A 23,384-nucleotide genomic window follows, 5' to 3' on the forward strand; every position below is an offset into this window, starting at 1 on the left:
CTGGTCTGTTTCACCGTTGTAAAGTTTAGTCAGCTGTACAGCATGTTGGGCTTATTAAATCTATGTAACTGTTGAGTACTCCCAGATGATATGTTTCCATTTTCTATTGAGTTTTTAAAAGGATAAGACAACTTTTATATATTATAGTAAGCATTTTATTGTTCACAATAACCCGAAAGAGAAGACACGCTTCAAACAACTAAGACAAGGACAAACAAAAGATGATCCTGCTTTATACAAAGTGTAGAATTCTGACATGAAAGCAATAAAATAAAAGTTGGAACAAGGTTACGGCTTTGTGCAAAAATAAGTTTAAGACAGAGCTCAATCCAAAATGAATCATCTGAAAAGCAGACTGAATCATCTGAAAAGCAGACTATGTCCAGATATGATCAAACTTATCATTGTGTTTTACAAAAGCTGTTCACATCGAGAGATTTGTGTGTGCTGTGTAGACAAAGAGGCCCAGGTGAGACACGGCTCACCTGTTACATTTGAAGAGGCCAGACAGGAGTGAGTATTAGCATTTGTAGTGTTTTTGAGAAGAGCAAACAAAATCGACACTAGAGCAGCTGCTACCTGCAATGCTCACTCTTCCTCCAACCTCTCTTTTGCTTCCTCCAACACAAGGATCACGGTCAAGGGCTGCACATCCTCCTCCGAGAGCGGGAATGCTACCTCTGCCCGGGAAGATGCTGCTTCCACCTCCGCAGACAGCGCCGCATATGCCAATGCCGCCACGTGAAACATTTGAAGAGACAACGGCTGTGGAGAGAAAACCACACAGGCTCACGTCTCGAAATAAATAAATGGGATGTTATATACCACATAGCCTCTTCTGTGTGGCAAAAAGGAAGGCACAATTAGGTGCAAAGGCCATTGCATCGATGTATCCCCATAAGTTGTGACATAGCACAAGTGGAGCAAACCTGAGATGTTGCACCGGTTCAATGACCATGCACCTGCACTGGCACCACTGTAACGTCCACGGGTTTACATGAGACGACTGCACGGAGAAAGGGCTTGGTGCAAATGGCAGCTCTCTTCATGCAAACACAACCAAGGGCCTCCTCTCCCACCAGGGCAAAGCTATGACCCTCAAGCATGAATTATTATTATTATTATTATTTATTTATGTAGCATCATTAATGTTCCCCAGGCTACTTACAGACATTCACTGCATCACTACCCAGCCTGTTGGGAAACAAAATGGGAGGTTAGAAGTCAAGCACAGCCTGAACGTCGGACACTGGTTGAAAAGAGGCAGCATTGTAGGATCCAGAGAGCTCCGGCTATTAGGCAGTATAGAAATGTAATAAATAAATAAATCCATTGTGATATTTGATGTTACACGCACCGTGGCCTGATTGGGAAATTCTGTCTGTACATACCGGACTCATCATATGGTAATTTGAAAGCATTAGTGTCATAGAATCATAGAATAGCAGACTTGGAAGGGGCCTACAAGGCCATCGAGTCCAACCCCCTGCTCAATGCAGGAATCCACCCTAAAGCACCCCTGACAGATGGTTGTCCAGCTGCCTCTTGAAGGCCTCTAGTGTGGGAGAGCCCACAACCTCCCTAGGTAACTGATTCCATTGTCGTACTGCTCTAACAGTCAGGAAGTTTTTCCTGATGTCCAGCTGGAATCTGGCTTCCTTTAACTTGAGCCCATTATTCCGTGTCCTGCACTCTGGGAGGATCGAGAAGAGATCCTGGCCCTCCTCTGTGTGACAACCTTTTAAGTATTTGAAGAGTTCTATCATGTCTCCCCTCAATCTTCTCTTCTCCAGGCTAAACATGCCCAGTTCTTTCAGTCTCTCTTCATAGGGCTTTGTTTCCAGACCCCTGGTCATCCTAGTTGCCCTCCTCTGAACACGCTCCAGCTTGACTGTGTCCTTCTTGAATTGTGGAGCCCAGAACTGGATGCAATACTGTCTAGTCTGACTGAAAGGCCACCTTCACTCTCCCCTCCCCCAAATATGTTGATGATTGCCCTGTGCATGGGAAAGCACAACACTTGAGTAGCACACCATGTGTTTGCACATTGGAAGTGAGGCACTCCTCCCTTGGACGTTTCCCCCTGACAAGGCCATAACCAGATCATTTATTTATTTATTTATTTATTTATTTATTTAATTTATATACCACCCCATAGCCGAAGCGCTCTGGGCAGTTTACAAAAGTTAAAAACCAGTGAACATTAAAAAGTATACAAAATTTAAAACCATCAAAAATACAAAAACAACAGTATTCATTTAAACAACAACAGTTCTGGGGTCCATTAAAAAACAAACTTAGCATGTGTTGTTAAATGCCTGTTAAATGCGTGGGAGAAGAGAAAAGTCTTGACCTGGCGCCAAAAAGATAACAACGTTGGCGCCAGGTGAGCCTCATCGGGGAGATCATTCCACAATTGGGGGGCCACCACTGAAAAGGCCCTCTCCCTTGTTGCCATCCTCTGAGCTTCCCTCAGAGTAGGCACTCAGACAACGACCTTAGATGTTGAGCACAGTGTACGGGTAGGTTCGTGTTGGGAGAGGCGTTCCGTCAAGTATTGTGGTCCCAAGCTGTGTAAGGCTTTATAGGTTAAAACCAGCACCTTGAATTGGGCTCAGAAATGTATAGGCAGCCAATGCAAGCAAGCCAGAATCGGTGTTATATGTTCGAACCTTCTGGTTCATCAAAGCTGATTACACTTTGTTCCAAAGAGAGGGGGCTGCCCATGTCCTCAGGAGAACTGGTTGGCTGATAGGGATAAACTCCAAGGGACCATATCAAAGATGCTGGTATAGCAGTCTCAGGAAGGAGAGGAGAAGGAAAGGAGGCAGGCTTTCTCCATCTTTTCGCTTCCCACAAACCACTATTTCCTGTGATAGCCATCAACCCAGAGTCGTCCTCCTTCCCAGTGCTTCATTGTTGATTGAGCTTTCGCTCATTTGGGCTCTGTGACAGGCAGATACTTAATAAGGGTTCCCTTCATTATTTTCCAGTCAGAATTCTAAATAGGGAGATTTGAAGTGGGGATTCTAAGATGCATTACAAATCATGGGTACAGCAGACAGAAATGAAAGTCATTCTAGATTTGACAATGCAGAGTACTTAAAGGCTGTAAGTTTGCACAGGGGTGCTGGGCATGTTATCTCTCTCACCTGCACTCCTCTCCTTCCAGCAACTTCCGGTATGTGGCAATCTCAATATCTAGGCCTAGCTTGACATTCATCAGTTCATGGTAGTCTCTGAGCTGCTGGGCCATATCTTGTTTGGCTCTATGAAGAGCATCATCAAGTTCAGCCAGTTTCTGCCTTGCATCCTTGAGAAGCAGCTCACCACGATCTTCTGCATCAGCCATTTTTGCTTGCAGATTGGCACACTGAAAAGACAGATGGATGTTGATGGGATGCTCCTTGGAGCTGCGAAATCTATATTTTACTCATATTGCTCCATGGACATGGCTGGTACCATGAATAATAAGCAATAACCAGAACTTTGACACGGATCTATGGGGAGACAATGTTGAATAGCCTTCCTCACTCTTACCCCTCCACATCATGCTTCTGTGTGAAGAGTACCACAGGTCAACAAAGAAACCTCTCTGTCATCACATCAGTCATGCTGAGAATGACATCAGAACAACGATTCTGAACAATGATGCTGGTGTAGACACAAAACATTTGTGAGGATGGTGCTCATCCTTTCTGGTGGCATTAAATAAAGGTAGACAAAGTAGGAGTGTGGAGAAATGGGCAAATGGGAGAAAGCCAAAACCATTTCCACAGAGAATTGTAATGGAGGTGATGGTTGAACCTCTTTCAGCCTGAAGGATGAATTCCATTTTGAAGAAACTCACAGTGGCGAGGGGGGTTGGACAAAAATGCCAACATGTTTTAATGTGAAGCTTTTACCGCCAATCACTAAGCCTTAGGAGAGACATTTCATACAATCTTAGAATAATAGAGTTGGAAGGGGCCTACAAGGCCATTGAGTCCAACCCCCTGCTCATTGCAGGAATCCATCTTAAAGCATCCCTGACAGATGGCTGTCCTGCTGCATCTTGAATGATTCTAGTGTGGGAGAGCCCACAATCTCCCTAGATAATTGGTTCCCTTGTTGTACTGCTCTAACAGTCAGGAAGTTTTTCCTGATATCCAGCTGGCCTCTGGCCTCCTGTAACTTGAGCCCATGATTCCGTGTCCTGCACTCTGGGGTGATTGAGAAGAGATCCTGGCTCTCCTGTGTGACAACCTTTCAAGTATTTGAAGAGTGTTGTCATGTCTCCCCTCAATCTTCTCTTCTACAGGCTAAACATGCCCAGTTCTTTCAACCTTTGAGAATGGGGTGGTGGTGGGGGAGTTCACAAAAGCTAGGAAATCATCAAATGACTGGTGGTTAGGGAAAGGGGTGGAGCCAGAGGAAGGAGGTGGGGCCATATGGGGAGCTCTGAAAGGATTGGGACCCTGAGCCTGAGTTAAAGGATGGGATGGGAACCCCAGACTGTAACTCTGATCTTCCTTACACCTTTGGGCCAGAAGAGAGGCTTAATAGCATGGCATGGTGATAATATTGGGAGAATTCAATATTATACCTGCTTTTTCACGTTTTCAATTTCAGACCGCAGTTTATTGATGCATCGTCTGATTTCTGAAATTTCCTGCTTTGTGTTGCAAAGTTGATCCCCGTGTTTTCCAGCAGCCCTCCGGAGTTCTTCTAACTAATGCACATAGAAAGCAAACACAGCAACTTAATGTTCATTCTATTTTGGAGCAGCTATCCATATTGATTTTTTTGTGTAGGCTGTATACACTACCATTCCAATACCCCATGGGAAAACTATATTTCCAAGGGCCACTGGCATGGAACCAGCACCTTGAAGAGGGGAGGGAGAGAAAAAAAATCTCCCTTCTCCCCTGGCCAGGTTAACCTTGGCCATGTCTACACCAGCCATTTATTCCGGGATTATATCGAGGTCATCCCTACTGGGCCACATGAAGTTCACCTACTCCCGTGACGATCTTGGGTTGACCCCTCAATTATTCTGGAATATTGCTGACTGGATTTGTAGCGGCTTTCCCGACTCTCTCACTACAATCCCGACGTCCGCGGCTGGTGTGCCCTTCCCCTTCCCAAAGCTGTTGCGGTTTGGTGCAAGCTCCCAGCTTGGCGAACAGCCAACCTACTGTCAGAGGCATGTCTAACAGTTTCAGACGTGTGTGGAAGTGGACGTCTGCCATTTTTGGCAAAAAAATTTATTGGTTATCAGTGTGTTTTGGCACTGACCGTGTGTATTTGCCGGGCTATCTGAAGGAACTACCAGGAGGAGGGCCTTCTCTGCTGTGGCACCCCGGCTGTGGAATGAACTCTCTAAAGAGGTTTGCCTGGCACCGACACTATACTCTGATTTATTTATTACATTTTTATACCACCCAATAGCCGAAGCTCTCTGGGTGGTTCACAAAAATTAAAACCATGAAAAGCATAATAAAACAACTAACAGTAAAACACAAATACAAAATACACATATACAAAATGCAATCTTTTAGATGCCAGGTGAAGATCTTTTCATTTTCTCAGCATTTTAACAGTCTAGCAACTTAATTTTAAGTTTGCTGTTTTAAAATTGTATTTTAAATCTGTATTAGTTTATGCATTGCTGTTCAACTTTATCCTGGTTGTGTTTTTATACTGTATTTTATACTATGCTTTTATACTATCTGTTTTATATTTTGAATGGTTTTCATCGTTTTAATTTTTGTAAACTGCCCAGAGAGCTTTGGCTATTGGGCAATATAAAAATGCTATATCTATATCTATATATCTATATATCTATCACACAAACATATTTATTTATTTATTTATTTAAGGATTTTTATGCCGCCATTCAGCCAAAAAAGGCTCTCATGGCGGCTTACAAAAGTATTTCTTGACAGTCCCTGCCCACAGGCTTACAATCTAAAAGACATGACACAAAAGGAAAGGGGATTGGGAGGGAGGAGGAGGAGGGGGGAAAGGAAAGCAAACTCAGGCACTACAATCTTAGTTGGAAAGTTCAGCAGTTACAGTTAACAGCAGGAGGGAGGGGGCTCTCAGCTGGAGCTGGACCCAGGCACGGTGGAGAGGTGCCTGACTGCTGCTTCCTCCCTCACTGGTGGCCTCTCCAGAAACAATATTGCTGTGCAGGAGCACATTTTCAACACAGTACCTATCCCCCATGTGTTGCTGTGTATTTGCGCAGGTGCACACCTTGGAGGAGTTATTAAAAAATAATAATTCGTGTGCCCTGTACCCATCTGCCTACTTCTCCCGATAACCATTTGGAACCGCCATCACAGGGTACACGTCCTCTGGCAATGGCTGTTCTTTAGTTGCTGGAAACTTCCCTTGTGTGTGCCCCATGAGCGATGATCACGGAAGCAGGAAACCTCACAATTATCCCTCCTCCCTCCTGAAAGGGCAGTAGGTGTAGATGAACCCCTTATGTAAAGAAAAGGGAAGGGGTGTGGGACATCAGGAGGGAAAACAGGGGTGGTGAGGGTGGAAGGAATTTCCAAAATCAGATTGGCAATTTTTGGGGGGAAATAGCATAACTCATTTTGTGAGCCAATCCAATGTGAGCCAGCAAGACATTGCTGGTCTCTAGTTACTTTATGATGATTTACCTTGCATTGGTACCAGCACTCAATCTCCATCCTGCTCCTATTTGCAATCTCTTCAAATCGGGCTTTGACTTCAGCAATGATGCAGTGCAGGTCCAGGTTACGGTTGTTGTCCATCGAGAGAATCACACACGTGTCAGAGATTTGTTCCCGAAACTGCTGTATTTCCTGCAATGATGCAACAATATCCCATTAGAAAATGATGTGGTATATTGAACTATGGGGTCCTCTACCAATTTCCAACCCAACCATGCTACAAGCAACATCTTCAATGGTACAGAAGAAAGCAAGTAACCACATTGGCCTGTGCTTTGTAATTTATTCTGCTTGCAAGATTTCTCTTTTAAAAGGTTTTCCTTTTTCTTTTTTTAAAGGGACATGGAAATGGAATAAAAAGTCTGAAGATTGAACATATGCAAGTTCTAGGTCTTGGAACCATGAGCTTTATCACACCAGCATTATACTGTGCAATCATTGTGAATTGCATGCAAAGGACTCAGAAGTTTTCTACCTTATAATCTGCTTTTATTGTGAAGTACTCCCATGCATCCTGCTTTCATTTGCTTCAAAGCAAAAAGTTTCACTCTATTTAGCCCCTGCTTTCTGAGCGTATCTTCCGAGCCGCCGCTGGGGCGCAAGAGCAGGATTTTAAAGAAATGCTTACATCTGCGTAAGCTTTAAAGATAAAGACACCAAAATTGGCACATTAATAGATATTATGGAGAGCTTTAAGCATACCAAACCTGAATTGAATTGGATCATCCAGTGATTTTTAATGATTTTTTACATTTCCCCCCTTCAACTCACTTCCTGGTATGCAAAGGATCGCTGCCTCCAAGTAGCAAAAACAACAGCAGCGGCGAAAGCTTAACGCTATGGGGATAATCCGAAGGAAGCAGGTAGGTGGGATGAAGCTACATGAAACAACAGCCATAAGAAATGGAAAACAGTACGGAGCACTGAAAGCCCACCATCACATTCCTGGAAATTCAATTTAGCTCTGTATCTCTTTGATGAATAAGCCCCTACTCACATGTTTTCATGTTATTCTCCTAACCAACAGTGGCTAGGAACTTGCACAATATGGTCCTGAGGTTGCTAAACTCCATCCTAGGGGGATTCTACACGTTGTACTGAGGGCGCTTCCATGCGATCGTGTAGCTTGCCTGGAAAAGAGACGAGGAAGAGGCGTTCTTGCCGCCGCCGCCGCCACCCGCCACCCACCTACCTCCTCGCTGGCCGGGTCAGAGAGCTCGGCCCGCCTTCTTCTGCCGAGCTCTCCGACCCGGCCAGCGAGGAGGTAGGTGGGCGGCGGCGGCAGCAAGAACGCCTCTTCCTCGTCTCTTTTCCAGGCAAGCTACACGATCGCTTTGGGGGCGCACTGGGGGCGCATGGAAGCGTGTAGAATCCCCCCTAGATACCCATTTATCCATTTGTGCCTTGTGCTTTCTGAATGATGGGTTGTGTGACACCCTGAATAGATAACATTTCTTTTAGCAGCATGGCACTTTGCATTGTGCTGCACTTTTATGCTTAGCACAATGGGCTTTGTTAGTACTATAATGCTGGGAAGAACTCTTTTTCTTTTTTATCGGCTTCATGAAGGATTGCTGTATTAACCAATAGTTTCAAGAAGTCACTAGCAGAGAGGCTCTAGATTCTCATGTAGCAATGCACAGAATCCCTTTGTGAAATATTGCTTCTCTTTTCTTCTTTCCAATGCTGTTAAACTGCAATCCTATATGCGTTGAACCCAATGAGTCTTACCTCTGAGTGCAGTTGCATAGGATTGCACTATTAGCTTTCCTTAGGGCACAGTCTTACCGATTGCGCCCTCGGTGATCAGAAGCCCCCAAATTCAGATGCATCCGATCATCCAATGCAGGGCAGGAGGAATGGCAGAAACCAGTCTTGGCACCCTCATCAGGGCTGGGCGGAGGGGGGGGGGCAATGGGGCCAGTTGGCATGAGACTACAATTTTGAGGGGACCTACTCCGAGTACCCCTGGTAGAGACAAAGGGGGACCTTTTGCTAAAGATTTGTTACAAAGTAGCTCTACTGTAAGTGAGCAGTACTAACGTTGACAAGACAAAGTTGCTTGATTTTTCTGTTGTTGTTGATGATGATGAATTTGCACAAAGAAAAGCACATAAAGCATTTATGAATGTAAAGAAGTGATGTCTTCTTTATATCTTGAATAAAAGCGCTTGCCATTACATTTTTTATATATATAAATTGTTCTAGTTCATATGTATTTAGAACTGATTAAAAAAAATACTTAATGAGCAGTTTGAAATGGGGCCTGCGTTTCCCATCTGGTCCAGGCCTATTACCAACTTTGCCTGGCCCTGGCCTCCATCCTCCTGCCCTTCAGATTTTGTTTTTTAGGCCATCTAGTGAGGGTGGATGGGAGAGGGAGAGGAGGAGGCTGGAAGAGGCTTAGCTTAGCTTATACCCTGGCCTCTCTAGTCTCCATTCCTGCCCACCCAGTAGAATACCCCATTTCCTCCTCACTTTTCTGACCTTGGAGGGCAGCTGTGCAGTTCTTTCTGTACTGGCTGCAAAGGGGCAGAGGTGAGGGGGCAGATCTCCAACTCTCCCTTCTGAGGTTAGAAGGAGAACTCTGAACAATCCTATGCTCCTTGGGGGTAGGGACTGACCAGGGACCACAGGATCGCTCCCTTGAAGTGTCAATTTAAGGCTATGAAGACAATTCCCACTCCTGAGAAATGTTGTTAGTTTTATCAAAACAATTCAGAGTGTGTGTGTGTGTGTGTGTGTGTCCCTTTGGCATGCCTTCATTTATTGTTGCCCCACCACACACTTAAATGTTTGCCCGATGATTCTGTTTTAGGCAAAATTGATGACAGCTCTACTTGGGAGACCAATACAGTCAATGTATATTTCTGCACTTGCTCTGTAGTGTTCTCATTATAAATGGGAACCCCCAAACTGGGCACCCTTTATGATAGAATAGTGAGGCAGATGAGGGAACCACTGGTCTCTTTTGGAGCACAAAACACTTCCGTTTAAAGAGAATAAGATAATCTTTACCTGTTCATATAAACATTTGAGGAAGTTGATCTCATCCAAAAGGGAATCTACCTTTGCTTGTAGTTCTGTTTTGATGATGCAAGCAGTATCAACATCCTAAAAAAAGGCAAGATATTTTTGGAGTACAGCCTAGTTGCTAGATGATCAGACGTTATGGGGGAGCACAGGGTGATCCAACTTGTGCAGCGTTACTGAGCGCTATGTGGAATATGGGTCCATGCATGTCACAGGCACCTATTGACTAATGCTAGTGACATTGTTAATGATGACTGATATCGCCATTTTGTGAAAATGTTGAGCAGTATACACACACACACACACACTCACATAGCTTTAAAAATGGTTGACTGGCACAGTTATAGCAATGACTGTAACATGCTGTGAATGGTTTAGTTTCTTTAGGGAGAGATATTTTATACATAGTTGTCCATAGGATTTGTTCTCTCACCATCCAATGCAATAGCAAAGGACCATTATCTTTTATCATCATCATCATCATCATTTTTATTACCCGCCTCTCCCTGGATCGAGGCAGGGAACAACATCAAGCCCAATATAATACATAAAATTAGTTAAAATTTTATGTATTATAGCAATACATAAATTTAATACAGCAATACAGTATTAAAATAGCAATCACAGCATCTTAAAATTCTTAGGTTTAAAATTCATCTGGGTAGGCCTCCCTTGCAGCTTGGTAGTGGTTTACACAGATGCTCACCTTCTTGATTATTACAAACTCATTCTCTGCATTTGTACGCTTGTTCAACTCATCTTCATATCTGTTAGGGCATAACAAGGAAGAAAAAGAAGAATGGTTAAGAGGTGGCTGCAAACTGTAGAGGATTTTAGAATAGTCCTTCTTTTATTTAATACATTTCTATACCAGCCAATGACCAAAGTTCTCTGGGCAGTTCGCTAAAATTAAAGCCATAACATACAACATGATGAAACATAATATAAAACCATCACAAGTTTGAAGCACAAGAGTTAAAAATAGAGTAAAAGGCGGTAGCAGTGCAAAGATTTAAAAACACATTTAAAAATAGAATGAAAGGACTGAAAGGCCTGGTCCTGATTATTCTTTGTCATGGGTAGCCAAACTGCATGAAAAATGGCAGAGGAAATGTGTTGTACTCCTTGATGGGACCTACAAAATAGGGGTGTGCACGGACCCCCCGCTCCACCCCGCGGGCCGATCCGAAAATTTTGGATCTGCCCGCTCCGCGCCGCTCCGTGCCGCTCCGCCCATAGTCTGCTCCTCTTCGCCACGGAGCTCCGGCTCCAAATCGGAGCTCCGCAGTGGAGGGGAGTGGCGCCAGGTAAGCCCCCCTCCCTCCTCTCCCTTACCTGCAGAGCCCGGTAAGACCGCGGACGGACCCAGGTAAGGGAGAGGAGGGAGGGGGGGGTTACCGGGCCCTGCCGCTGTCGCCGCATGGGCGACAGCGACAGCGGCAGGGCCCGGTAAACCCCACTTACCTCGAGGCGAAGGATCCGCCTTCACCTCGATCCTCCTCGCAATGCTTCACCGGCCCCCCAATCCTCTTCGCCTCCACCTTAAGGGTATGCAAAGCCCCCCACTCCGCTCCTGCTTCTCCGGTTTGAGGAGAAGCGGAGCACATCCCTACTACAAAACCTGTAGGCCAGACTCCAGCATACAATGAGGGCTACCCTTCTGCTTGCCTCTCCTGTACTGTGCTTCTTTCTAGGGTGGCCATATGAAAATGAGGACAGGGCACCTGAATCTTTAACAGTTGTATTGAAAGGGGAATTTCAGCAGGTGTCATTGGTATGCACTCAGCACCTGGTGAAATTCCCTCTTCATCACAACACTTAAAACACCTGCCCGCTTTTATATCTGGTCCCGCTAGTATAGCTCCTGCAGCTTTAACTGTTGTGATGAAGAGCGAATTTCACCAGGTGCTGAATGTATACAAATGACACTTGCTGAAATTCCCTTTTCTATATAACTGTAAAAGATACAGAAGCTGTGTCCTCCTTTCCATATGTTCACCCTAGTCTACACAGTAGACCAGATCTACACTTTGTGTCAAATCATTACAAAAGTGGAATATAAAGGAGGATATAACACAATTAAAGCGATAAATGGAATGTGGACTGTGCCCCAACAGTTATAATGATACTTCAATACTGCTATAAAGTAGTGTAGATCTAGCGTTAGAGGCAAAAACACCCCCAAGGCCTGGGAGACCTCATAGGAACTGCGAGGCTTTAATCAGGGCAGAGACACTTTTTCATAGTGACCACCGCTGTCCTAGACATGATAAAGTGCCACCAAAAGTTACATCTGAAACATTCTCAAATACATTTATATGTTGTCAGAGAAATCTGAAATGAATTCTGATGACTTCAGATTTCTATGAAATCATCCCATGGAATTCTGCACCAGACTGGAATCTTCCAAATCATGCAGATTCTTCGGGCTTGTGGGACATTTTTTTAAAAAAAACTTTCTGGAATTGTATGCAAATCTAGTTGTGCCAAAGTATGAAAGTTAGAAGAAAATATGCTCCTATATACACCTTTTTTCACACACACACACACACACACACACACACACACACACACACACACACACACACACCCCATTAGGATGACCATATGAAACGGAGGGCAGGGCTCCTGTATCTTTAACAGTTGTATAGAAAAGGGAATTTCAGCAGGTGTCATTTGTATACATGCAGCACTTGGTGAAATTCCCTCTTCATCGCAACATTTTAAGCTGCAGGTGCCCTTCAATTTTGACCAGAAACAGAAGAGGGCAGGGTTCCCTGCAGCTTTAACTGTTGTGATGAAGAGGGAATTTAACCAGGTGCTGTGTACATACAAATTACACCTGCTGAAATTTCCTTTCCTATGCAACTGTTAAAGATACAGGAGCCTTGTCCTCCTTTCCATATAGTCAATGGTACTCAACAGTTTATACTTGTCTGATCTCTCTTCAGCCTCTGCTGTGTAGCACTAAGAAAAATGCACACAATATTTTATACCACCAAAAGTTATGTAAATTGCAGCTGACTTTTGGTGTACTTTCCCAAAGGGGGGAAATCCATTTCCATCAATGAGCAGATCCCTGACAACCCAGGAACAGATTAAACAAAATCCGTACATCCCTACTGGAGGCTTGCCATGTTTTGAATAGGGCTGTGCTCTGCTTCACTTAGGGTCGTAGAAGTGGCAACGGAGCAGCCTGATTCGCCTCTGTTAAAGGCAGAGGCGAAGCGAGTTAGGGCGGGGCGAAGCATCATGAAGCGGGTTGCCCATTTGTGGAGCGATTCACTTGTTTTCGGCGTTCCGCCTGCCATTTTGGTTCCCCCCCCATAGGATTGCATTGGCTGAAAAATACACCTTTAACTTCTTTGTTTTTAAAGCTAGATCCCTGAAACTTACTGTGCGTAGACATTGAAGATCGGGGATCATTTGTGTCGATTTTCAGAAGTTTTCGTTATGTGATTTACTTGCTATAATTTTTATAGAATGGCTAAAACGAGAGGGGGAAGTGCATTTTTTCCACCTTGATGATAGACAGATTCAATTCCCTATCGTGATAAGTGATCACCTGATGTGAAGCATCCTCCAATCCCAATGTTGGAGGGGGAGGAATAAGCAAAATGGGATACTTAGTAACTTGGGATACTAGTAAGTAACTTTGATTTCTTTGTCTTTCAATCAGACTTTTTTCAGTGTTTTGAAGCAGTAGCTCCAGTAAACTCTCACACACAACCTTAAATCATATACTAAGTACAATAACAGATAGGCAACACACCACTGTAAGGTACCCACCATAACCTTAGGGAACAACTGAATAGATGTGGTGCAAGGGGATGATGTCCATATGGCATGTGGATGTGCCCAGTGCACACTGCCCTGCCTTGGGGGTCATCAGAACCCTCCAAAGGGTAGCCAGTAGAGAAGTCAATGATTTGCACGAGTTGAAGTGTGATGTTGCTTCTCAATGGCAGGTACCTAGACAGGACCGGCCAAATGATTGGTGATACAGTCCCCTGTCCCGCTGGGCACGTCCACTTTCCCCTTACTGGTAATAAAGTCAGATAAAGCCTTTTAAAAATTCTTCTTCTTGTGATGATTATTGCTAGATTCAGCAACACTGCTGCTTTTAATTCCACCCCTCCTGTATTTATTTATTAAATTTATATACCACCCCATAGCCAAAGATCTCCTGGCTTTCCCTCTTCAGTGAAGTCAGGCAGGCTTTCGTTGTGGTTCAAGTTCTTATTGTTGTTGTGATTATTATTATTAATATTAGTACTGCTATTATTAACATTGTTATTATTGTTGTTGTTTAATAATGGCTGTGATCACAGTGCAGTCAATCAACTCTGAAGCAAGAAAGATAAAGGTTTACTCTGATCTTCCTAGCCCCCTATTAGTTATGGGATGCAAAAGGCATCTCTCTGTGCTGTTCCCGTCTCACAGGGCTGGTTTGCATTACTGGCTTTGAATGGCCTGGAAAGTGGAAATAATCCTTGGCTCACTTACTTGTGCCTGCAGAAATGTCTGCTGCATGCCCGCCTTCCCGCCTCCACCTGGGTGCTGTCATTGTGGGGTATTGGGATCTGCTGGGACTTACTTCCTCATAGATCTATGGCATACATTGTGTGTGTGTGTAGCACCTCTCTGCCTGCCTCTCTGCCCTCCTGGTGCCTGGGAGATGTAGATGGGCTGTGTGGGTCAACCCCACAAGCCTACATCATGCTTACTCCCAGTGCTTACTCCCAGGCAGGACATAGCTGCCGCCTGCTGCCTCTCCTCTTCTGTGCCCGCCTCACAGGGCTGGTTTGTGTGTGTCTTACTTTGATTCAGGGCATTAGTCCTTCCTCATGCTGAAAAAGATAGCTGCATTGCTGCTGTGCTCACCCTGTTTTAGATTTCTTGAAGTTCCTTGTTAATTTTTGAAGTGTTGAAGATTTTTATTTAGGTTTATCTTTAAATATTCCTCACAATTCAGGGCATGAATTTCCTTTGAAATGGCCATGAATAAGGATCTATTTAGGAGCTCAGTTAGCTGTCTGCTACAGCTTACAAAATCCCTGAGATAGATGCATTTCTGAAAATGGGGTGGGGTGATATTTCAAATATACCCCAAAATTCAGGGGATACTCAGATTTCCTTTAAAATGGGAATGAATGTGAATACATTTAGAAGCTATCAGGGTGCCCATTTTGATGTTTCTAACTTGGAAATTGATGGAGATGTTTGCAGGTTTGTTGACTGGGGTTAGGGTTGAGGGTTGAAACTTTTTAAAAAATCGTTAAAAATCAGGGCATGTTCTGATTTCCTTCAGAATTGGCATGAATGAGGATATATTTATATGCTGTCATGGTGGCCAGTGCAAGTGTGTATCTGCAAAAATGACAGAGATAACTGCATTTCTGAAAATGGGGGGGATCTTTTAAATATTCCCCCAAAATCAGGGGATGCTCAGATTTGCTTCAAAATGGGCATAAATCAGGATCTATGTAGAAGCTCTGATGGTGCCCATTTTGATGTTTCTAACTTTAAAACTAAAAAAGTTATAGGTGTTTGACATTTTCAATGCAAGTCTATGGGGGGGGGGGGAACACAGTGCTCCTATCCGGATCCGGAGCACCACCATAAGCAGAGCGGACCATAGGCGGATCGACATGGGGTGGAGCAGACCCAATCCGGAAGTTGCGAATCGGGATCCAGAGCGGATCGGGGTGGTGGTGGTCCATGCACAGCCCTAGTTTTGAAAATGATAAGACAGCAGGTCCACATGGCAGGCCTTACACATAAAGAGGTTGCCTTGGAGAGCCATGCATCCTGTGTATTTAAAGGGGCCGTTTGCTGTTTATTTATATGAATTATGGCTCTAGTCACAATATAAGAAGGGGAAGGAAGTGTAGAAGAGAACACAGAATCAAAGAAAGAGAGGGATATATGGTCTCACCTGTTCTTGAAGTCCTCGACAAGGTTTTGCGTTTTTTCCAGTTCTCCAAGCTGTCTCCCTCTGATATCTTCCAGGCTGTTCAGCTGTCTCCTCATATTGCTGATATAACATTCAAAAAGATGATTCATATTTTTCCTAACGGTTCTCTGGCACTGTTCCTGAAGCAGTGCCCATTTAGTTTCCAGGACCTTATTCTGTTGTTCAAGGAAACGCACCTGGAAGCAGAAAGACCCAAAATATCACATAAAGAATTTTTGTAAAGACAAATCCCAGTGGGAACCCTAAGGCAGCGCTTCTCAAAGTGTAGGTGAGTCCTGACGTATTCCTGGTTTGTTCGCTCAATGAAGGTAGGGTGACCATAGGAAAAGGAGGACAGGGCTCCTGTATCTTTAACAGTTGCATAGAAAAGGGAATTTCAGCAGGTGTCATTTGTATTTATGGAGAACCTGGTGAAATCCCCTCTTCATCACAACAGTTAAAGCTGCAGGAACTATACTAGAGTGACCATTTTAAAAGAGGGCAGGGCACCATACAGGGCACTTTTATGCATGCAACCTCTGGTTAAATTCCCTCTTCATCACAACAGTTAAAGCTACAGGAGCCCTGTCCTTATTTGCATCTGGTCACATTAGGCAGGGCTTCTGCAGCTTTAACTGTTGCAATGAAGAGGGCATTTCACCAGGGGCGGCATGCATACAAATGACACCTGCTGAAATTCCCTTTTCTATTCATTTGTTGAAGTTACAGGAGCTGTGTTCTCCTTTCCATATGGTCACTTTATGTAAAGTTATATGTGGGATCCCCTTGAAATTCCAGCTAAGAGTGCAGTCTTATCCATGTCTACTCAGATGTGGACCCCACTGACCTCAATGGGACCTATTTCTAGGTGTGCTTATATAGGATGACCATATAAAAAGGAGGACAGGGCTCCTGTATCTTTAACAGTTGCATAGAGAAGGGAATTTCAGCAGGTGTCATTTGTATATATGGGGAATCTGGTGAAATTTCCTCTTCAGCACACCAGTTAAAGCTGCAGCTGCCCTGCCCTCTTTTAAATCTGTTCACTCTAGTATAGCTCCTGCAGCTTTAACTGTTGTGATGAAAAGGAAATTTCACCAGGTTAAAGATACAGGAGCCCTGTCCCCCTTTTCATATGGTCACCCTAGCTTATATAGGATTGTAGCCTTACTGAAACTAGTGAATATTCACAGATAGTTTTTCCAAGCAGGGGCCTGCAAATTCACCTCGGTGTTTTGTTTCAAACAAAGCAAGACTACAACTCTAGAAACTTTCCCAGTCACTTTATTTCCCTGCCAAGAAAACAATACCCATTGCCCGCAACATTTCTGCATGCCAGGCTGCTTTTGATGCCAGTAGAGGATGGGACTCTACACTGGTTGCACGACTAGTCCATGCCAATCTTAAAACGGTGAGAGCGGAGTAAGCTAGAATCATAGGAGTGGCAAGAGGAAGACTCTTGGGTTGGTTCCCCCCTGCGACAACAGACACAGAAATAACAAGAGAAGACATTCACGAGACCTCTTTCCTCACCTTATCGATGAAGCAAGCAAATTTGTTGTTGAGCATCTTGATCTGCTCCCCCTCTTCTTTGCGGATTCTCGGTATGTTGGGGTCAATCTCCAGGTTGAGTGGTAACAGGAGATTCTGATTGATTGTCACTTCATGGATTCCACCGGGTGGGCAAACAGGGAAGCATGGGCCACATGGCAACCAGACTAAGCCAGATCCTCTGCTGTCACGTATGCCACCACCACACCTGCTACCAGTGGTGATCTTCTTACATCCACCAATACCATAGAGGCTTTGGCTGCCAAAACCGCCACAACCAAACCTTACGCCACCAGCACTGCTGCCAGCACCACAGCTCACACTCTTAGATGCGGAGCATGAACTGAAGTTGGCGCGGCTTGAGCAGATGGCAGGGGAGTTGGTGAAGCACTTCCTCTGCATCTTTACACTGGCTTGGCGATACATTTTAGCAGGAGTGAAGCGAAAGAGTGGAGATGCTGAAGGAGAGAGCAAGAGAAAGGTCAAACAGAGCCAGGTGTATCTGTATTCTCTAGCACTTAAGGGCTCGTCTTTTATTTATCTGTTCAAGGAAGTGGGATTGGTTGTGATTTATGTGGATCAACCCTCTTCCTGATTAATGGGGCTGGGCATGCCTTGCAGCTTTTTTTGTTGAATGGCAACATCACCCTGCCTGGCTATGCACACCCAGACAACACACTGAATGAAAGTACAATGCTTTGAGTGGGTGCACTTGACATTTGGGAATAATGATGGCCTTCCTTGGCTTCTGTTGCGCTAGGTGATTGAGAAAGGCAATGGCAGCGAGTTGAATGTATATCTGAGCTGAGGAACATGGACCCAGGACATCATAGATTTGTTGCATTAGAAAACAATAAACAATAAACAAGCTTTGTTTCAAAATAAAACTTTTAAAAACTTTTTTGAAACTTCTCATTCAATCTTTTCACACATTCACCTACACACTTTCCTGTCACACACACATTCAGTCTTGAATTTTATTATCAGTATTGTTTATTTTACACAAACTGTCTATCTGAACACCCCACTCAAAAGACACCACTCTCTATACTGAACTTCAAACTCTTCAGAACCCAAGTACTCGACACATAGAGAGCTAAAGCACTAAAGGCTAAGACTCAATGGGCCTTGCTAGACCTACCTGAAAATCGGTGCTTCAGGCGCAGCGAGGCTGTGCTACAATTAGCACGGGCCGTCGCACCTATCTACACGTCAGACGCAATAAAGCCCTGTCACGTCCACCATTTTTTTGTTTGTTTGTTTTGTTAAAGGGGCCGGTGTATGCAGGAGTGCACCACCGGTAAGGTAAGGTGTTTTTTTTTAATAATAATAATAATTATAGGGTCCCCCCGTCCCCATCCCCCGATTTCCCCCCCATGACATCCCCTGGCCTGCGATCCCCACCGTCCCCCCTTCTGTGTCCTGCTGCTGCCGGTGTCCCCAGCCGCTCTGTCCCGCTGCCACCGCCACCGTCCCCAGCTGGCATTTCCTCTTGTCGCCATCTCCAGCCTGTGATGCCTTCTGTTGCCATGTCCTGCAGGCCAGACATGGTGACAACAGGAAACGCCGGCTGGGGACAGTGGCGGTGGCAGTGGGACGGAGCGGCTGGGGACATCAGCAGCGCCGTGGCGGCAGGACACAGGAGGTTGGGACAGGGGGGATCGCAGGCTGGAGGAGATCGTGGGGGGAAGGGGGCGGGAGTGCTGTGGCCTGTCCGCCACTTTTCCCGGCTACTCGCGCGTAAATGCAGTAGCCGGGGAAAGCGGCGGAACGGTCCACACGCCCACTGTCCCGGCCTCAGCCCAACCTGAGGCTGGGACTGTGGGAAAAACCGGGCTAAATGGGGTTTCATTTACCCCGCGCCCAGGGAGGTTTCACCCCTGCCTGAGCAAGCACCGGGCTAAACTTCCATCTAGCAAGGCCCTAAGAGTACCTAAAAGTCTCTCACAATCCCCTCAGTCATTCCCTTATATATCACTCCTCCCCATCCCAAGACATTCTAACTCCATGCACTCAGGTCAACATTCTAAACACACCAGACTTACTAATGCTAGACATGCATTAAGGAACTTTGTAGGGTGTAACCCCACAACGGAATTTAAGATTGTACGGAACTTTATACTGGAAAAATGATAAACAAAGAGAAATAAAAATGTACAGATCCATTTATTCCTCACATTCACTAGACTGCTCTTGCCTGGTTCCCCAAGCCCTGCTCCACTTGGATTGCCTGAATGCCTGGAGTTCAGGAGATGAGTGGGCTTCTGTATGTTCTATGGTGAGATGAAGAAAAGTTTATACTGCAGCCCTATGAGAAGTTGCTCCAAACCCGCTTCCCCATATATATGGGTGCAGAACGTTATTTTATTTCTTTAAAATAATTATATTCAGCTTGTGGTCCACAACAATTGAGATCCGTATGTGGCTAGGCTCTTTTCCTGAGGTCAAGTCACCAACAGCATAGCCCACTCACTTAATGTTTTCGCATTTGGAAATGCACGTGAAAAAGCTCATCTGTGGCACAAAGTGTCCTAATTTCGTTGAAAGCAGCCTGGTCTCATTGCTCTCCTCTGGACACCCCCAACGCACCATGCAAAATTACAACAGCTTAATTAAGATTGCGATTCTATGCACACTTACTTGAACGTAACATTTCATAGAAATATGAGGCTCATAATTCCGTTTCATTTCAGTTCTAGATTCTATCAATTTGCAGAGATGATTTTGAGTGCACATTTGTATTTCACTGTTTGCATTTGTATCAATCTGTTCAGACTATGAGCACTGCAGCTTCTCAGCATCTACACATTTCAGTGCGTCTACATTTACAGGAGGTGACATTAGCAATGAATATTCACAAATCATTAGGGAAGATGCTTGGTCAACTGTGTTCAAATCGTTAATTTAAGGACGTTTTTTGTTGTTTATTCGTTCAGTCGCTTCCGACTCTTTGTGACTTCATGGAGTTTAAGAAGAACATTTTCTTCTAGAGTCCACACCTTTTGAGAGGGCATTGTGTGTGCTTGCACAGTGTATACTCCAAGAATTGCTGACACTCCCAAGATGTCTCATGTTCATACAGACACATTGTATGCAGTTTGGCTAGTAATACCAATTTCCTGGCAACAAGAGGAAGCATGGGAAACTGCCTTATGTCGCATCAGACCACAGATCCGTCTAGCCCAATATTGTCAACACTGACTGGCAGCAATGGCTCTCCAGAGTTGCCGGCAGGAATCTTTCTCAGCCAATCTTGGAGCCACCAGGGATTAAACCCGAGACCTTTTTGTATACAAAGCATGTGGTCTCCTCTGATTAAAGGCATCTTCATTGAGTAGCCATATGTTGCCCTTTTGGGTCCTTAGGAGTTGTCAAAGCAGACTGAATGGTTTTCTCTGACAACATTCGGAGGGAGAATCTCTGAGGGGATTCTGGGAACCAAACAGCTATGTCTCCCCACCCCCACTCATTTTTACTCTTTGAGCCCCTCCCCCCAGTTTAGAGCTCAAAAAGCACCCTACCATCCTGCTGCATGCTGGGATTCGCATCCAGATCGGACCTCATCCATCTAGTCTAGAGAAGAAGAAGAGGAAGAGGAAGAAGAAGAAGAAGAAGAAGAAGAAGAAGAAGAAGAAGAAGAAGAAGAAGAACAACAACAACAACAACAACAACAACAACAACAACAACAACAACAACAACAAGAAGTAACAAATAGATATGGATTTCATAGTTTGGCCCTGAGGAGATTTGTTTGGAGAGAATGAGGAGACTATAGAAAGGTAGGAGGACTATATAAACATAAGAGTCTTAACTGGTTGGTCATCCAATGAATTGATTAAATCTACCTAATTTTGCACATGAATAAAATAGTTCTGAAAAGATGGTTACAGCAGCCACAATACTGGAAGTGTTTTTTCTCCTGTGTGTCAGTATGTATTAAGGCCAAATTCATTGCTCAACTTTTGCTTATCTGTAAAGACCTTGAAACGCTTCTCCTTTACATTTGGATTCTTGGCAGTTCAGAAACTAAAATCCTGAAAGGATTAATATATATTTGATTTATGTTTTATAGAGAGGGTGGAGTGGGGGTGGGGTGGAGGAGGGTTTTTTCTTTTGTTTTTCTGGCTTGCAAATGCAGCTCCACATCTTCCAAACCTATTCAAGAAAGAGGTGATTCATACCAAAAACTGTTTATACAAGCAGTCTCCCAGACACATATGACAAGGCAAACGCCATGGTTCACATATCTGAGTGTCTGCATGTAGCAAGAATGGGATGGTGTAATGCTGAAGGTTCTTTCTTGTTCCCTTTGTCTCCAGGGCCGGCGCTACCATTAAGGCCAACTAGGTAGCTGCCTAGGGAGCAGATGTCAGAGGGGTGCAGACTGCCCCCCCTCCCCACTCCTGGGGTCAGAGGTTTTGGGGGGTGGGGGCTTGGCTTGTGTGTGCCCCCACATGGCCAGCCTTTTCCTGCAGCTGCAATCAGAGGCCTCAGAGAGGCGCTGCTTGTTTCTGCTGTCCGGGGTGGGTGGGTTGGTTGCTTGTTGCAAAATCCTCGGAGATGACATGGAGGATACAGAAGAGGAGTGGGCTGGGGGACAGCCAGGGAGGTGGGCAAGGAGGATGCAGAGACAGGCAGCCCCTGAGGAGCAGCAGCAGCCCCAGTGCACCACCTTCCCCATTGGTAGGGTGACCATATTTTGGAAACCAAAAAGGAGGACAACATAGCTGCCCCCCAACCAACAAGTCCAGCCCCCAAAGGGGCATGCTCACCAACAAGTCCAGCCCCCAAAGGGGCGTTCCCACCCAAACATAGCCTTGGTCACATGTCTGATTTCACAGCACACAATTAAAACAAACCTGTTCTACATATCATCTTAATGTTAAAATCACTGAAATAAAGAACAAGTGAGACATTCAGTGTATCTGAAATTAACTTCACTCACAACCTACTTTTGTAGCTTCTGCTGTACTTTGAAGCTTTTGCTATATTCTGTGTGATACAGTCTCCCCTTCCCTCAAATATCTTTTTTGACAAAATCCTTCACTGGATGTCCATAGTCTCACCTTTCTAATTTAACACTCTATCCCCATCACTCATCACCATGTTGACCAAGGAGAGCCAAATATGGACAAGGTGGGCATAGCTTAAACTGGGCATTTCTGTGTTTCAGAAATGGGCAGTTTAAGGCTCTCCCGGCTTCCATCCGGGCCTCTCCTTGGTCGCTGCGGTGACAACGACCAAGGAGAGGCCCCGATGGAAGCCGTTAGAGCCTTAAACAGTGCATTTCTGAAATGCGGAAACTCCTGGTTTAAGCTCCACCCACCTTGTCCATCTGGGGCCATCCTTCGTCTGTCCCAGCATCGCTGTAGGCTTCGGCTGGGTGGGTGCCATTGCGCCCACCCAGCTGAATCCTACAGTGGCTCTGGGAGGGTGGCTCCAGGGCGCACGCATTCTCGGAAGTCTGAGAACGTGTGCTGTGTTGGTCTATGACCGAAACAAACAAACAAACAAACAGTCTGAGAACATGTGCGCTGTGGGGCTGCCCCCCCAGCGTCCCTGTAGGCTTTCGCTGGGCGGGTACCATTGCACCCACCCAGCTGAATCCTAGAGCGGCCCTCCCCCGCCTCACATTGCTCTCATGCTGACAAGCATGAGGGCGATGCGAGGCAACAGGCAGGGCTCCATCTTTTCTCCCTGTCCCCAGCCACTCATGGCATGGAGTGAACTGAGCCCTGCCACCTGCCTCACATCGCACTCATGCTGATAAGCATGAGGGCAACGCAAGGCAGTCACAAGCGGCTGGGCCTTCCCCAGCCCCCATGTTTTGCCCAGACATAACAGGGAAAATGGGGTTTTCCCCCAGGGCCAGGTTTGCCCCCCCTGATTCCGGACATGTCCGGGCAAAACAGGACATATGGTCACCCAACCCATTGGGGACTGCAGCTGTTTGTGACCGAGCAGGGACTGCAGGGCAGAGACCACCCCCGCCCCAGCCAGGTAACCAGGGCTCATTTGCAGCCCCTCCTTGCAGGGGCACAGGAGCAGCTGGATGGTCGGGGGCAGAAGCAGTGTGCCTGGCTTTGCTGCTATGTCCCAAAGGTGACTCAGATAGGCTGCCCTTCTAGAGCTGGGGGTGGCAGCCCTCAGGGAGG

General features: G+C 45.3%; 1 protein-coding gene across 1 annotated transcript; it reads right to left on the reverse strand.

The window, feature by feature from the left end:
• Positions 1 to 520: 520 nt before the first annotated feature.
• On the reverse strand, positions 521 to 22,574 carry LOC134395291 (keratin, type II cytoskeletal cochleal-like). The gene is made up of 10 exons (XM_063121445.1): positions 22,556 to 22,574; positions 17,212 to 17,687; positions 15,661 to 15,875; positions 10,429 to 10,489; positions 9,708 to 9,803; positions 6,657 to 6,821; positions 4,586 to 4,711; positions 3,153 to 3,373; positions 1,169 to 1,194; positions 521 to 765 (listed from the first exon to the last, which is right to left on the reverse strand). Exons 1-10 carry the CDS (start codon positions 22,572 to 22,574, stop codon positions 521 to 523), a joined length of 1,650 nt encoding a protein of 549 aa, XP_062977515.1.
• Positions 22,575 to 23,384: the final 810 nt, after the last annotated feature.

This window comes from Elgaria multicarinata, chromosome 3, assembly GCF_023053635.1.
Source record: "Elgaria multicarinata webbii isolate HBS135686 ecotype San Diego chromosome 3, rElgMul1.1.pri, whole genome shotgun sequence".
NCBI classification, from domain to species: Eukaryota; Metazoa; Chordata; class Lepidosauria; order Squamata; family Anguidae; genus Elgaria; species Elgaria multicarinata.

Coding starts and splice junctions, on each gene's coding strand:
- LOC134395291 (XM_063121445.1), bottom strand. Junction 6,822..9,707: donor TCAAATGTTTATATGAACAG/GTAAAGATTATC, acceptor GCATCATTGCAG/GAAATACAGCAGTTTCGGGA. Junction 1,195..3,152: donor CTGGAAGGAGAGGAGTGCAG/GTGAGAGAGATA, acceptor GTTTCCCAACAG/GCTGGGTAGTGATGCAGTGA.